General features: G+C 40.3%; 1 protein-coding gene across 1 annotated transcript in view; it reads right to left on the bottom strand.

The window, feature by feature from the left end:
- LOC126416286 (5-oxoprolinase) overlaps positions 1-16,934 on the bottom strand; it is a 164,548-nt gene that overhangs the window by 111,189 nt on the left and 36,425 nt on the right. The window contains exons 2-5 of the mRNA XM_050083936.1: positions 13,005-13,196; positions 9,164-9,408; positions 3,158-3,406; positions 664-865 (exon numbers count right to left, since the gene is read on the bottom strand). Of these exons, the coding sequence (XP_049939893.1) occupies positions 664-865; positions 3,158-3,406; positions 9,164-9,408; positions 13,005-13,196 (888 nt within the window). The remainder of the gene's footprint in view (positions 1-663; positions 866-3,157; positions 3,407-9,163; positions 9,409-13,004; positions 13,197-16,934) is intronic.

Below are 16,934 nucleotides of genomic sequence, written 5' to 3'. Positions count from 1 at the left end.
GGCAATGTGAGTGCAGTGCCTTGACAAAATGGTGACAGCAAGGAAAGAGTTTGTGGGTGTTGGAACATGCAAGGCATTTATTTGTTACAATATTTTTGGGTCCATTAGAAGGAATTATGGGAAACAACTGCCGATTCCAATAATTTTATAAGCCGACAAGACAGGGCACTCCCTCCATGGAGCATTCTCAGTGGAGCATTGTTGCACATCGTTCTGTTCCCTTGGGTCCCCCAGGTCGCCTGACTAAATGCCTTGTGACTTTTTCCCCTGGGAGTACATTAGGGACTGTTTATCTACTCCACTGCCAAGAACACTGGAGGTGCTCAGAGAGTGCATCAATGACACTGTTATGACTATTGACAGGATGTTGCTCCATAAGCTATGAAATGAACTTGACAACCATTGGGGTGCGTGTTGCACAACCCGAGCGGCACTCTTAGAGCATTTTTCAAGTGCAAAATGCAAATTTGGTGAGTTTACAGTCCTATTTTTGCATCAATCTTATTTGAACATGTAATACTATGGAAAATATAGAGCTCTGAAACTGAATCGATCATTTATAGTATCCCTGTATTATTGACTTTAAAGTGGAGTTGGCAAATATATTCCTAATACATCAAAATAACTTCATTTGTTTTTATTTGGGTATTACAGACAGCATACCTGAGGTGCCTGTATTGTGACTCCCGCTGTAGTTGATTCAAATACATGCTCATATTCTCCATCAAATCTGCTAACGTCAGTGGATGTTCCACCCATATCAAACCCAATGACTGGCAACTTAGTTTCTCTTCCATATGTTGTGACAGCATATCCAACCACCCCACCTGCTGGGCCAGAAAGTACTGCTCGGGAGCCATTGAATCTGAAACATAATGAATGATGCTTTCAGAAGTTCTCATTGTACTCTTCTACACAATTTTAAGAAGACAGTGGTGTGTAGTTGTACTTCCTTTGCAAGCAGTCATCACCTCTTCTCAGTGAATACTATAGCACTTCTTCATTTCCAACTTAGATTCCTCATCCCCTATGCAACATCACGTTCATCCCTAGATTACATCAAACAACCAGTGCTTCTGGAACTTTAGATAGCAAGCATTTTTACTAACAGTATGTCTGATGCACCTATTCAAATCCGTAATTAAATCTTCTCTGGTTATCACCCAAGTCGTACGTCATGTTGTCACAATGTTTCGATGAGTTTCCTCCATGTCTTGGAGCTAAGGGTAGAAAACTTGTCACAATGTTGCTGCAACACTACGCCACAAATTGGATGATAATTCAAGAAGATTTCACCAATGAAAGTCCCATATATTTGAATCTTGATTTCTTTTACCAAAGGCAGTTTCTACTTCTGCTGGCATTTATGAGGTGTGCTCAAAAAGTTATACAAATTTTATAATTTTGTGTGCTTTATTAGTACAGTTTGTGTGATTTTGTAATTGTTGCTTTGATAAATGTGTCTGAAAAGTACATGAATAGTGTAAGTCAAATCAAATCTTTAGTCTGTTGTAAGCTGTCAAAAATGTTACACGTGTTTTGGTTGTATCAGTGGTTGTTTTGTGTAAAAATGGACTGAAGAATTTGTATTCAATTCTGCTATAAGAACAATGTGAAGTGCAGAGAAGTTTTATAAATAGTAAATATTGCTTTTGGTGAGTCTGTTATCAGTAGAACATGGGCTTATGAGTGGTACAAGAATTTCAAAGAAGGCTGTGAGGATACTGATGACAACAAGCACCCTCGACACTGCAGCACATCATCAACGAATTAAATCAGGTAAAAGTGAAACAAATTATTAAAATGATCACCAAATCACAATCAGAGAAGTTGCTGATGATGTTGGCTTATCAACTGGCTCATTTCATGAATTTTTTTCCCACATGCCTTGGGTATGAAACAAGTGACAGCAAAATCTGTTCCAAAATTGTTGGATTTTGAGCAAAAACTGTTGAATGCAAGTTGCTCAAGAGTTGCTGATGAACTCAATAAAAATGTAAAACTACTGAAATACATTACAACGGCTGATGAAATATAGATTTACAGATCTGACAATTAAATTAAGTCTCAGCTGTCCTAGTTGAAGCATTCTGGGTCACCAAGGCCATGACCAATAAGTGCGTGGTCAAATGTGAAAGCTGTGCTCATTGCATTCTTTAATTTCAACAGCATAGTACACCATGGGTTTTTGCCACAACGTTAAATGATCAATAAGGAGTACTACTTATAATTTACACACCATATGCATAAAGCAACCAGAAAAAAACTGCCACAGGTTGTGACGAAAAACCATGACCCGCAGTTCTGGGCGACTTTTCCTAGACCTCTCCAGTCCTTTTTCTCCAGCCCTCTTCCTTCCCCTTCAGCTCTTCCACTGGAAGGAGGAGCCACTAGATCCTGAAGCGTGCCTAATTATAACCTTCTTTTATGTGTGTGTGTTCTGCAGCCACTTGCCGAGTAGACTTATTATCTATCCAATTACAATATAATTCCAGGCTTTTGCAACACCATACTGCAACTGCTTAAACTTTATTGCTAATTCATGAATTTTTGACCAAAAATAAAACTGTAATGATGTTTTAATCTCCATACTCACCACACGGCATGTGACACTTTCTGTTTCCAAAACTAAAGAAAACTGTAAAGGACTAATTTTACAATTAGATGAGATTAAAAAATGCATCACAGAGAATGCTAAAAGCTATGACAAAGTTAAAGTTCCAGAAGCGTTTCAGAGATTGGAAAAAGTGCTGGCATAAGGGTATAATATCTAATGGGGACTATTTTTAAAGGGATAAAATTGATGAAGGCAAATAAATAAGATTCTTTCCAAAAAAATTCCAATTACTTTTTGAACAAATTTTACACATAAAAAGATGGTTTCCTACGCATCATCATGTTTGATAGGAGTGCAAGGTGGAATGAGCAGGAATTTCAAGAATGCAGTGTAGCAAGTTTGCAGTACACATCTTTCAACATCTTACTTTTGTGTATTCATTTCTCTAAGAGTAAAAAGACTTATTAATAATGCCACTTCCACTATCCTTGAGTTGGTAAACAATGCCGCTTCCACTATCCTTGAGTTGGTATTCAAGTGCAGCCTATAATAGTAACAGAATATTTAATCAGTCATAAGCTAGTGACCGACAGTACTTACACATCCATGGGAGTAAGACCACCATCACTCTGCATAAATAGCACATTGACTCCTTTGAGATTATCTTTGAATCCAGAAGCAAAGCCCTGTACATAACGCTGAATGTGTGGCGTGAGGTATGCATCTGCACAGGCAGTGAAGCCACGTGGCACAATGCGGACCATGGGCATAACCTGGTGTGACAGAGATACATGCCCGAAACCAAGTTTCTTTGCTATCTCACCCACAGCCAGCTCATGGTCAGGAAACCTGAAAAATAAGACGAAGGAAAATTTTGATAATTTTTCACAAGTAACTTCTGTCAGCAATGTTCTTTACATAAAGTTAAGCTATTGTCAACACAAAGGTTTGTTTTAACACCACAGTGCTTTACTAGGAATGGTCCTATTGGAGATGATACGTACTTGTTTTCCTCCAATCTTTGAACTGACTTAACTAGCCAATGGTTAAAGCAAGTGACAAAAATTTCTAGAACCAACTGGGTTAGAATACTGGACCCATGAATTTGTAGTTGGCACAGTTGCTCTGGACTGTTGTAGGGTTTTGTACAAAGGACATGGACCACGTCTCTGTGCTCTTGTCTTATTGACGAAGGGTCATAATCCTCGACTTCATTTGTAATGTCCAACAAGCAATGAAGGATACAACTGGGCCAAAGTAACACTTAAATTTTCTGACATTCCCATTTTCCACACATGTGTAAAACTCCATATCAAGTCTTCTGGTCTCACTGACCAGTGCTAGGCATTGTAGTGATCGCAGTCTTTCTCCTGGGCATCCAACTGCCTCACTTCTTTGATCCTGATGATGAGTGTTTCATGTAGTAGTTTAAAAGGGAACAATGTATCCATCTTTTGTTTTCTCAACTGTAGAGATTGAAGAGTGATGTAAGAATGGTGTGAAGCCTGTACTGTCTTGCTTCACTGTGTCCTATGCGAAGGTCAGATGAGCAGTACTACATCTGTCCTCCCGTTTGACATCAACGTACATCAGGAGCATATATGACAATGTCTTAATGTGTTCTGTGAAGCCTTGTCTGTGGATGGCAGGCAGTTTTCATCCTGTGGGTGATGCAGCAATGTGAAATTACCTCTGATACTAGTCTCAATTGAAAAACTTTTCCACAATCAGAGATTATCACACAGGGTGCTCTGTGCTTCAAAATGATTTCTTCTACAAGGAATCTTGCAATTTCTGGAGATTTGACGGTCAACACAGCTCTGATGATAGCATAGTGGGTGAGGTAGTTAGTGTAGGCTATTGTCCATTGACTCCCCATTTGTCAACTTCAGGAACCTCCAAAGAGGTCGATTACAGTTCGATGGAATGGCACTACTGCAGATGTGATGATACCAGATGCCCCAGAAGTAACTGCAGCACACGCTTCCATCACTGTCATCCCTTACAGAGGCTCACATTGTGTCTAATGGATCAGTAGAGATATGGCCAGTGATACCTGTATCCAATTCTAGAGTTTTCATAAATCCCAGGTGACCAGATGTTGAGCCATCATGAAAATACTTGAGGATTGCTGACTGCAGATGAGATGAGATGAAATGATGAGCAGCCATTTCTGCTCCATCAGATCATAGTTGCTCTTATACAACAATCCTTTTATTAATCGGAAATTAGAAATTTTTGTCACTTATTATTGCTTTCCTTCGTCACGGCTGCTTGATCTTCCCTGTGCTCAGCAGCAATGTCATTTAATGCAGCAATGACTGAGGTTTTGTCCACGCTGCTATGTTCCACCATAGGATTCCTTGACAGGCAGTCAGTGTCCTTGTGTTTGTGCTTTGTACACCATTTTGACACTTTACTGCTGAAGTCTCCATGTCCATCTCACCAGATGATACAACAGAACTCCCCTATTCTAAAATTGCTATGATTGGTGTGAAGTTCTGTCTCAGAACTGGAGAAGATGTTATGCCTCCTTAATGACAAGAATGATCTTTTTTGTGCCACGTTCCAGGAAAATTTTGCATCTCCCTGCAGTAAGTTTTGCTACAGATGTGCCTTGGTACCATAGTCTTTTATGAATCAGCTGTAGTATGAGAACATTCCAAGAAAACCTCTCACATCAGGAATGTGCTGAGGAGTTGGAAAAACTGTGGCTGTTCACATTTTCTCTGCATCCGGACAGACTCAACTTCCATTCACTAGATGCCCCACAATTTTTTATATCTTGGGCAATAAAGAGGCACTTCTTCAAATTCAGACAGACACCTGCAGTCTGAACACATTTCAACAAGGTTTTCAGTCATCTTAGATGATCTTCAAATGTCTTAAAAAAAAAAAAAAAAAAAAAAAAAAACAACAACAACAACAACAACAATCATCTGTATAGCAAAGACATGCCACCCATTTACATTGCCGAAGCATGTTGTCCACCATCATTCAAAGGTGGCTGTGGTTTTATAGTCCAAACGGTATAACTTTGAACTCTTAGAGGCTGTCAGGAGTCACGAAGGCAGTCTTTTTTCTCCTGTCAGCCTTCCACGCTGTATTTTTGCCAGCAGCCTGTCTAAATTTCCAGGCCTGAGAAATACTTTGCTCCTTTCAAGCAGTCCAGGTATCATCAGTGAGTGGCAGTAGATATGACTTTGTTCAGTCATCAGTAGTCGATGAAGAAAAGCCATGTGCTTTCCTCCTTCAAAAGGACCACTGAAGAGGACCAAGAACACTCTGAAGACTCAATAATATTATCCTGCAGCATCTTCTCCACTTCCTCTTTGATTGTCCTTTGTTCAGCTGGTGACGCTCTATACAAGTGCTGGTTAATTGGTGGATGATCCCCAGTGTTGAGACAGCATTTTATCATGAGCTGCTTGATCCATCTTTTCTTTACTTTGGATCTGAAACCACTGGAAACTTGAAACAGAATGGCGATTACTTGTCAATTCTGTTTCTCCATCAATCCAGATCCTATTGGCAGTTCGATAGTGGCTTCCATCCCTGTGGTGCCTTTAATAGTAGCAGAGCATGATTCTAGATCAATGACACTATGCTGCCCTTGCTGGACTGATATGGCTCTACTCACATGCCTTTGGGGATAAGTTGTGGCCACTCAAAAAAATTAGTGATCTTAGATTCTCCTTGACCACTCAGAATGCTTATTATCAACACTGGCGTATAAATTTCTTTTATGAGCCCAAGTAGCTTTTTCCAATTAACAGAAGGTTCACATTTTAACTGTGCATGTAAATTAATGATGAACTCATTTTCTCTTTAACAGCAAACAACTGTGCACATCACTCTATTTTTTGGTGTGAATGTTGGAATAGCTAGTCAGTCTGGAGCTCGGATTTTCCATGACGTATGAATGTTTCTGATGTCTTCAAGAAGTTCCATCTGAGAATAACATCATGACAACATGCTGTTAAGACAACATATTTGTAGAGCTGTGTGCTGCCATTTATGCAGTATGTTCTGGAGGTATTTCCCATTTGCAACCTCCAGCACAATCACTTTTGTATCACAGAACACAGTCTTCATTAGCTTGCAACAATAAGCACTTCACATTGCAGAAAAAAAGCCCCTGAACTGTCTAGCGCCCAGTCTGGTTGCCTACTAATGACGGAGTCAATGAGATTTCTTATCATCCTGGTAACTGTCGTCCATGGAGAGTTTTCATCTGTGCCAGTCTCATCTCCACAGATTGTTGTCTCACGTGGTTTCCCTCAGTTTACCAGCTAGGCGACCTACTGATAGCTCTGTACAGTGATGAGGAATGTTTAAGGCATGCTGGGGATCAACGCTGTCCAGGGTACAGTACACACTCTGGCCCACAGGTCAACTATAATCATCTGCAGTTAACTGGCATGCATAGAAATGTTGTGATAGTTGACGCATTTCAACGTGACTGTCACTGAACACCTGTTGTTTTTTTTACCCTGCAATAGCACATTGCATGTCCAAGGCGTCGACAGAGAAAACAGACTGGCATGTTCTCCTCCATCCTCGAATTGTCTGTTCTTCTGCAGAGTATTTTACTTGGTGGAGGAGCTGGTAGTACCTGCAATGGTCAGACATTGGGTTGTGATTTGATGGAGACGCACCCTAAAGCAAAACAAAACAAAACAAACAAAATTTGATGGCGATGATGCAGGTTCAAGTTGGCAGAGTCTATTCTTCATGGTGCATTCGACTGGTGGTGGAGACAGGTGCCAAAGATCAATATACCTCTCTGCAACATTTTCTACTACCTCCTGACAATGGTGTCAACATGCATGGTCATTATCTCTAGTGTACTTGGTTCATCAGTTCTGGCCGTTATACAATGCTGTATCTCTTCTCCTATAATCTAGCATGAGAAAAGTAAGGTCAGGGTGTTCTTCCACAATTGCTGTAGGGACAACATTCGGGAGTCGTACACCAAACCTCTTTCATCCAACTCTTTTCTATAGTACTTCCTTGATGCACTGGCACCATTTGATGGATTCTTCTGTTATTGTGAAAACCTTTTGTCAGAAGGGCTTGATATACATCTTCTGTAAACACTTTCATCAAATGTAAGATCTTGTCAGCTTATGTCCTTCAGTTCGACCTGGAGTTTGTCCCAACTATTGAGTCTCTTCATTGTTCTTGATCCATAGCTGGCCTGTGTCATTCACGTAAATGCATATGTTTTCCCAACACATGATTTTATCCTACCTGTTGTATTTGGTGATTCTGATCATTTCGGTAATTTTATTGGGTCCTGAGCAGCATCTCCACTCTGTAGACAAACATCAAATATTACAGAATGTACTGTAACACCACAGTCTAAGAAATACTAATTTAGCCAAAAGAAGGACTGCATTAGCCATCACAGGCTGGAAGCTGGCTATGTGGTGACATGTAGGACAATACAAACAGTCAAGCAAGTGGGCTACACAGCGAAGGCAGACAATTGCATCAGAAAACAGCATAGCGCAGCAACAGCCGCCGCAATATACAAAGTGAGGTCGCCATACCAGGGCTGATCTCTGTTATACATGACATCACTAGCCACAAGTTTTAGGGAAACAAATGTGCTAGAGAGAGGTATAAATAGTGTTATAGTTTGAAGCACAGCAGATTTCTCATTGATTCATCATACAGTTGTCTTCTCTACATCGCCACATTTCTGTGGTCATGTCAATCCATAGCATGAAGGAGCATCATCAGCAGCAGCAGCCATGGTTTCAAGTCCAGTGCTTTCAGCACTAATTTTCTGGTGGGACTTGGCATCCCAGTGCTGCCAGCCCATCACAGTTGTCTTTTTCCACCAGCACTGAGTTCCTAGGAGGACTCAGTGCCACAGTGCCAACGACCATCCAATGCCTGCCCAGGGTGGAAGGTCGAATCCTTAGTAGGGCAGTTTCCACACCTTATCACGGTGAAGGTGCACAGGCCAGCAGTAGTCATCCAGGGGTATGCCACCATTGCCAAGAGAAGTAGTGCACCGCTGATGTCACAGCTGTGGCCTAATAGGCTACCAGTTGCCACACGCCTTTTGTCAGCACTGCCAGGCACCATCTAGAATTCTGAGTGGATGCCATCGCCGGCCAGGGTCAATGAGGAGAGTCTTTTACTGTAGTCTAAATATTTTTATGTTCATTATGAAGTTACCCCACAAATAATTACACACATCAGTCCACAGCGAATGGTAAATTGTTACTTCATATGCGTGGTTCACATTTTGCTTACGCTTTCTTACAGCATGTAATAACTGTATTTAGCTTTTCATTTGGATTATTCAGGTGGTTTCTCATTTCTTGATTCACTTAATGTGTACACCTAAAGTTTTTGCCTCCTTTATCAGTGAGACATATTTCTGTCAGTGCTCAAAACTGGTGCTGCAGTGGGGAGTTTCTGTGTAGTAGTAGTAGTAGTAGTAGTAGTAAAAGTAGGGTGGTGGTAGTATTAATAGTATGAAAATTGACTGAGCCTGCTGGTTTTTTACAGAAGTTACAATATGCCTGTTAACTTTGAACCATTCTACTGAAGTTAGAGAGAGGAAGACAGAGAAAGAGAGAGACTCACATGTAAGAATGGGCGAGTACTACAGCAAGGCTGTTATAGCCTTTGCCGCGGAGTGCCTGCAAGTCTCTGGTCAGTTTTTCAGTGTCCAGTTCCTTGACAACCAGGAGTTCCTCTCCAGTAGTGCCTCGCACTTTCCGCCAGTCTGCAGCCATCTCCTGCAGCTGGCAACGCCCGGGGAGTGCAGGAATTATACGGCAGTCCACCTCTACGACGTCCTCATACAGTACCTCGGGTGTCACTATCTCCTGCAGATGACATAGGACACTTCAGTATGTCAATCTTACTATACTCGCAGATCATGACAGATACAGAAGGCATAGTTAATTTCAATTCAGGCAGGCTAGGAAAAAAATCTTACCTTCACAATCTCAAATGTCATTGAATTTAGCATATGTTACAAGGAAGGCCGGAGTAAGGAACACATATTTTTTTTGTTCTCTCCAAAAAAAATTCTGCTCCGAAATACAGTCCTCCAAAGATGACTTTGTGCATACCATTTTGAAGATGCGAATTTTGGAAAAAAGTTTAAAATGCTGCATCTCTGGAACAGTTCTAGATTTTTTTTAAATTATTATTTGAAGGACAATTGCTTTATGATTACAAAGAAATCCTCCATTTGGACTTATCTGTCAAAGTTCTTTTACTATAGTGTCACGTAGAAGAAGCTGTAATTAGATGAATGACGAACACTAACTTCACTTAACGAAGGTTTATTCAGCCCTTGCACATACAAGAGCACAGAGCGAACTGCCTCCAGCCAGAACACATATGGTATATATACAGTTACAAACATTCCAGTACAATGATTCTTAACATTTGTGGATACTTCTAGAATGCACTCGAACCGAATATAAAAATTAAAATTTTACAGTTCAGGTGAGATTTGAACTCACGACCCTCCACGCAACAGTCTAGTGTCATAACCATTGCACCATGGTTTCTGCGACAACAGGGAAAAAAATATAACTTTTCTGGAGTGGCATTTTTGGAAAAAAAAATTGTTTCAGTATATTACAAAAAAGATTCAAAAGGTGACAGTAAAATAATTTTGACAGATATGTTCAAACGGAAGATACCATTGTAATCATAAAGCAATTATCTCTCATATAAAAAGAATCTAACAAAATATCTAGAACTGTTACAGAGATAAAGCATTTTAAAAAAATTTCCAAAATTTGTATCTTCAAAATGGTGTTCGCAGTGTCATCTTTGGAGGCCTGTATCTCAGGGCAAGATTTTTTTTTGGAGAAAACAAAAAAAATACATGTTTCTTACTTACTCCTGAATTTTGACATATGCTATATTCAATAACATCTGAGACTATGGACATAACCCCACTGCCTGAAGTGATAAAGATTATATAAGAAGACTTACATACTGCAATTTAGTTTGTTCCATTTAGTGTTTTTTTAAACAATAAAGGAGAGCAAGAGAGAGAGAGAGAGAGAGAGAGAGAGAGAGAGAGAGAGAGAGAGAGAGAGAGAGAGAGAGAGAGAGAGAGAGAGAGAGAGAGAGAGAGAGAACCTCCCCCACCCCCCAATCTTCACATTGCTCAATCTCCTCAATAAAAATTACTAACATAAGCAAAAAAATATACTTAACCTATATTATAAATACTCTGTTAATATATGTACTTTTATATTACCGGTACGAAACCTGCTCACATTTAAGGGGTATGTGTTTATCATCACTGTGCACAGGAAATTGCACAGGAGTGATACACACAAGTTACTTGACTACAAGAACATGTAGCCTATTTACAGGTCTTACTGATCATACACACGTATGCACAAATAATTTACGATTTTTATATATATAATTTCCACAGTGATGTAAAAGTCTGCCAGACAGTAAAGCGAAATTTGAAAACAAACTGAGAAAGTCTCTCCTAGACAACTACTCCTATTCCGTAGAAGAATTTCTACTACGGTAACATGTAAAAGGTGGTGGGTAGGAATTACTACCGGTACTTCACATTGTATATCAAAAAAAGGGAGAAGAAACTTATTACCAGAGCATAAGAAAATTTCAATTTCATTTATTTTTCCATATAAACCGTTTCATTAACCCCCACACAAAGTTTCTTCACACAAACTATCTAAAATACGAAGTTATGTCATCTCCTTTTCTTTAAGGTTGGTGAGCAACTGCTCATTAACGGCGAATCCTTCAATGCTCAGCAAATGACTGTGCTTTGTCTTCTGGATATAACCTCGAACATATGTTTTGTCCTCTACATTTCCCAAGCCTATTCGGTAAGCATTATCTCGGAAACGGAAACTGGGTCTACAGATGTGTCCAATCCCACGCATCGGCTTTGACCCGTGACGTAAGGGTGTTGTGTGTGAGGTCATGACGGTGGAGAGTTTGGTTTGTGAGTGTGGCGTGTTTGTAGATGTTGTCATGTTGTGGTGTGTTGTGCTCCCTGGTGGTACGTTCAGGGTTTTCGTTTGTGTGGTGTAATGGGCTCAGTTTGGTTTTGCTCATTATCCAGAATTGTTCGAGTATCGGCTGTGTTTGTAGTGGAATTCGTTTCAGTGAGTTAACAATTTTGTGTGAACGTTAATTTAGTGTTGTTCGCTGTACATTGTGTGGTAATTTTAGTAAAATTAATTGGTTGTCGTTTTTGTTCAGGAATAGATGTGATGGATAAAATTAACAGTGCGCAGGTCAAGAGAAGTGTTCGATCCCAATGTGTGGCTGTGTATGTTGATATTGGTATCGGGAGATATTTTTGAGCTATATAGGCCAAGGGAAGTGTTTGATCCTAATTTATGGGATCGGGAGCTGCTGTTGAGCTATATAGTGTCCGATTCCAGACGATATTGTGTTAGTGGTATTTGTGACGTCGGTTTTTTTTTTTTCGTCGTTTTGTGTGGTTTTGTATGGGGGTGGGTGTCTAAATTTGTTTATATTTGGTTTTCCCCCCACCCAAAAACACCCCATTTCCTGCGCTTGTCCCGTTAGTGTCATTAGGGTTTTTGTCGAAAGTGTGTGTTTGTTTTTCGATGTATTTTCGTCCTCAATTTGTACGTACCGACTTTATATGCGCCATATTGGAATCGTGGTTTATGGTCGTTTCCGCCATATTTGTGACGTCATGGGTCAAAGCAGACGGGCGGGATCGGACGCTTCCGTATTTCCCGGAAACTTACCTCCCCAGGTCCGTTTCCTCCCTTTCATTCCATTTCATTATCGTACTTGTCAGGATTTCGTTACATCCTCTTTTTCCACTTTACATTCCACGGGCTCAATAATCCGATACCTTTCTGCGAAAGTCAAACACTTTTACTACCACGACGTTATTCAAACAATAGATTAACATAATACATACATTGTTGAAAAAACAAAGGACTGTCACAAAGAGTTGATTGACGAAACAGCCACCTGAAAAATTGGCGAAATCATTCGAATTACTTAGTACTAGACAGCCATCAACTTCGATTGATACATTGTTTATTGTGCGGTATGTATGACGATCTTTAATATTCACTGAGTGAATCAAAACACACAGAATTTTTAGATTTATCGAGTTTCGAATTAGCAAAAGTCGACTGTATTATTGTTGTCTTGAAACTGATTGACAAGCCTTACCTAAACTCTGTACAAGAAATCTGAGTTTTAACATTATAAAATCAGTCACGTAATTATCGTCTTGGCATTATATTATGCAATACTAACTACTATTATTCCAGTCAATTTTCATTCTCGTTGTTTCCTCCTTATATAAGATATGGAATAACTTAACCATCGTCACCAGGGGAGAGTGGGAGGCACATGGAGTTGCAATAAATATACATTGTTAAACTGCCACTCTGCTACTATTTGGGCATTTTCTTACCAGGTCGAAGATGCGCGGCCGGGCCTGGTTGCCAATGAAGAGCACGTCGCGGAAACCGGAGCTGACGAGCAGCGCCATGCGCTCGCCCTTGCGCTCCAGCAGCGCGTTGGTGGCCACCGTTGTGCCCATGCGGATCCATTCGATCGCGCTGCCGTCCACTGGCTGGTCCGCCGGCATGGGAACGCCGGTTTCCTGAGGCACACAGACATCACAGCGTAATGGCATCAAAATGAATGGTACAGTATGTTTTTAACATTATTGGTTTATGATTGTTGTATAATACTGTTAACTATTTCGTGTGAATTGCAAAGTGTTTGTGTTATTCGTTTCGCTTATGCCGGCGGAGATCTGGGGAGAGCGGACTGCGGCTTGAACATCACGTGCCACTGGATACAAGTCATGGTTAGGTGTAAGCCGTCAACCGCAAAAAAAGCTTAACCGACACCAGATTTCCTGCGCCCGTTGCGAAACGATCATAGGGAAAACAAACTGTAAAGTTGTAATCGGACTAGTTTCGAGAGTCATGTTGTAGCGACTTTTAATTTGTGAAATCTACTCTTGACCATTTAGTAAATCACAGTTCTTCCCATTTCATTACAAAGCCAAGAATTTGCACGAAGTAGAGTGCCTAAATCAGTGGTTCTCGATTTTGAGACCGTTACCCCCGAGTGCAATTTTATATTTTCTAGTAACATCTCCCTACCCCCTTCACATACCCCCTCATCTTTCCCGCACCATCATCAACACTAACGCCTAACTAAACTTTACAACGAAAAAGAATTTTGTTTGAACACTTCCATTCTTAAACAGCCTAAAGGAATGTTATATCTAGTATTTGTGGGTTGTTGTTGTTGTTGTGGTCTTCAGTCCTGAGACTGGTTTGATGCAGCTCTCCATGCTACTCTATCCTGTGCAAGCTTTTTCATCTCCCAGTACCTACTGCAACCTACATCCTTCTGAATCTGCTTAGTGTATTCATCTCTTGGTCTCCCTCTACGATTTTTACCCTCCACGCTGCCCTCCAATACTAAATTGGTAATCCCTTGATGCCTCAGAACATGTCCTACCAACCGATCCCTTCTTCTAGTCAAGTTGTGCCACAAACTTCTCTTCTCCCCAATCCTATTCAATACTTCCTCATTAGTTATGTGATCTACCCATCTAATCTTCAGCATTCTTCTGTAGCACCACATTTCGAAAGCTTCTATTCTCTTCTTGTCCAAACTATTTATCGTCCATGTTTCACTTCCATACATGGCTACACTCCATACAAATACTTTCAGAAATGACTTCCTGACACTTAAATCAATACTGGATGTTAACAAATTTCTCTTCTTCAGAAACGCTTTCCTTGCCATTGCCAGCCTACATTTTATGTCCTCTCTACTTCGACCATCATCAGTTATTTTGCTCCCCAAATAGCAAAACTCCTTTACTACTTTAAGTGTCTCATTTCCTAATCTAATTCCATCAGCATCACCCGACTTAATTCGACTACATTCCATTATCCTTGTTTTGCTTTTGTTGATGTTCATCTTATATCCTCCTTTCAAGACACTGTCCATTCCATTCAACAGCTCTTCCAAGTCCTTTGCTGTCTCTGACAGAATTACAATGTCATCGGCGAACCTCAAAGTTTTTATTTCTTCTCCATGAATTTTAATACCTACTCCGAATTTTTCTTTTGTTTCCTTTACTGCTTGCTCAATATACAGATTGAACAACATCGGGGAGAGGCTACAACCCTGTCTTACTCCCTTCCCAACCACTGCTTCCCTTTCATGTCCCTCGACTCTTATAACTGCCATCTGCTTTCTGTACAAATTGTAAATAGCCTTTCGCTCCCTGTATTTTACCCCTGCCACCTTTAGAATTTGAAAGAGAGTATTCCAGTCAACGTTGTCAAAAGCTTTCTCTAAGTCTACAAATGCTAGAAACGTAGGTTTGCCTTTCCTTAATCTTTCTTCTAAGATAAGTCGTAAGGTCAGTATTGCCTCACGTGTTCCAGTGTTTCTACGAAATCCAAACTGATCTTCCCCGAGGTTGGCTTCTACTAGTTTTTCCATTCGTCTGTAAAGAATTCGTGTTAGTATTTTGCAGCTGTGACTTATTAAGCTGATAGTTCGGTAATTTTCACATCTTTCAACACCTGCTTTCTTTGGGATTGGAATTATTATATTCTTCTTGAAGTCTGAGGGTATTTCGCCTGTTTCATACATCTTGCTCACCAGATGGTAGAGTTTTGTCAGGACTGGCTCTCCCACGGCCGTCAGTAGTTCCAATGGAATATTGTCTACTCCGGGGGCCTTGTTTCGACTCAGGTCTTTCAGTGCTCTGTCAAACTCTTCACGCAGTATCATATCTCCCATTTCATCTTCATCTACATCCTCTTCCATTTCCATAATATTGTCCTCAAGTACATTGCCCTTGTATAGACCCTCTATATACTCCTTCCACCTTTCTGCTTTCCCTTCTTTGCTTAGAACTGGGTTTCCATCTGAGCTCTTGATATTCATACAAGTCGTTCTCTTATCTCCAAAAGTCTCTTTAATTTTCCTGTAGGCGGTATCTATCTTACCCCTAGTGAGATAGGCCTCTACATCCTTACATTTGTCCTCTAGCCATCCCTGCTTAGCCATTTTGCACTTCCTGTCGATCTCATTTTTGAGACGTTTGTATTCCTTTTTGCCTGTTTCACTTACTGCGTTTTTATATTTTCTCCTTTCATCAATTAAATTTAATATTTCTTCTGTTACCCAAGGATTTCTACTAGCCCTCGTCTTTTTACCTACTTGATCCTCTGCTGCCTTCACTACTTCATCCCTCAAAGCTACCCATTCTTCTTCTACTGTATTTATTTCCCCCATTCCTGTCAATTGCTCCCTTATGGTCTCCCTGAATCTCTGTACAACCTCTGGTTCTTTTAGTTTATCCAGGTCCCATCTCCTTAAATTCCCACCTTTTTGCAGTTTCTTCAGTTTTAATCTACAGGTCATAACCAATAGATTGTGGTCAGAGTCCACATCTGCCCCTGGAAATGTCTTACAATTTAAAACCTGGTTCCTAAATCTCTGTCTTACCATTATATATACCATTCGAACCTGCGATATTTGTGGGTATCATACTGAATCACGAATTACTGAACCACAAAGAAATGAGTCAAGGACGCAGCCAAGCGGGGCGGAAGGGGGGGGGGGGGCGCTTTCGGAGGATTTGGACCCCTCCCCTCTCTATCATTTGAATGAAATTACACACGGCCTAGCTGCTGTGAAGTGAAACTGAAAGACGATTTGATTTTTAATCAATCGACGAAAAAGCATTACGCACTATCGATAGATTTAAACTTGCCAACATCAACTACTTTATATTATTGGCCTTATTTGAGCTCGCTTGTTTTGTTAATCTGTTCCGTTCTCACTGGCAGTTGAACTTAATTGCTTTTTGCTTTTGTGTTGTGTTATGTTGTGATAGCTTCTAATTATGGATAAATTTGTGAAAAGAAAGAAGAGGAAAGCGACTTTTCATTCGTCCACTAACTTTATGGTACGTTAAAAATATGTAGCCTAATTACCCATCTATCGTGGAGTCGTTATTTGGAGACTGACTGAACTCTGGGGTTGCAATACTTCAGTGTTTCACAAGGCAGCGGAGCAGTGAACACCATTATAAATAACATTAAATTAAGTCAGTGCATAAAAACACACTCCGATTTACCTCTGTCGTGTTGAACAACAAAGATATCGCCCAAACGGCGATGCTTGCATTTCTTTACAAAATCTGCTCAAAATTCTATGTGCTCATCCATGCTGTACTCAGTTACGATAACGATTACCGGTTCGGAACTATGAGGAGTGCTTTTTGGAGAGCGAGAGATTTATGTGATGACAGCACATTCTATAGTTCGTTCGTTCCTAAAAGCTTTTTTCAGCG

This window comes from Schistocerca serialis, chromosome 8 (genome assembly GCF_023864345.2).
Source record: "Schistocerca serialis cubense isolate TAMUIC-IGC-003099 chromosome 8, iqSchSeri2.2, whole genome shotgun sequence".
Taxonomy (NCBI): Eukaryota; Metazoa; Arthropoda; class Insecta; order Orthoptera; family Acrididae; genus Schistocerca; species Schistocerca serialis.
Note: the sequence above shows the minus strand (reverse complement) of the source record. Positions and strands in the feature narration are given on the sequence as shown.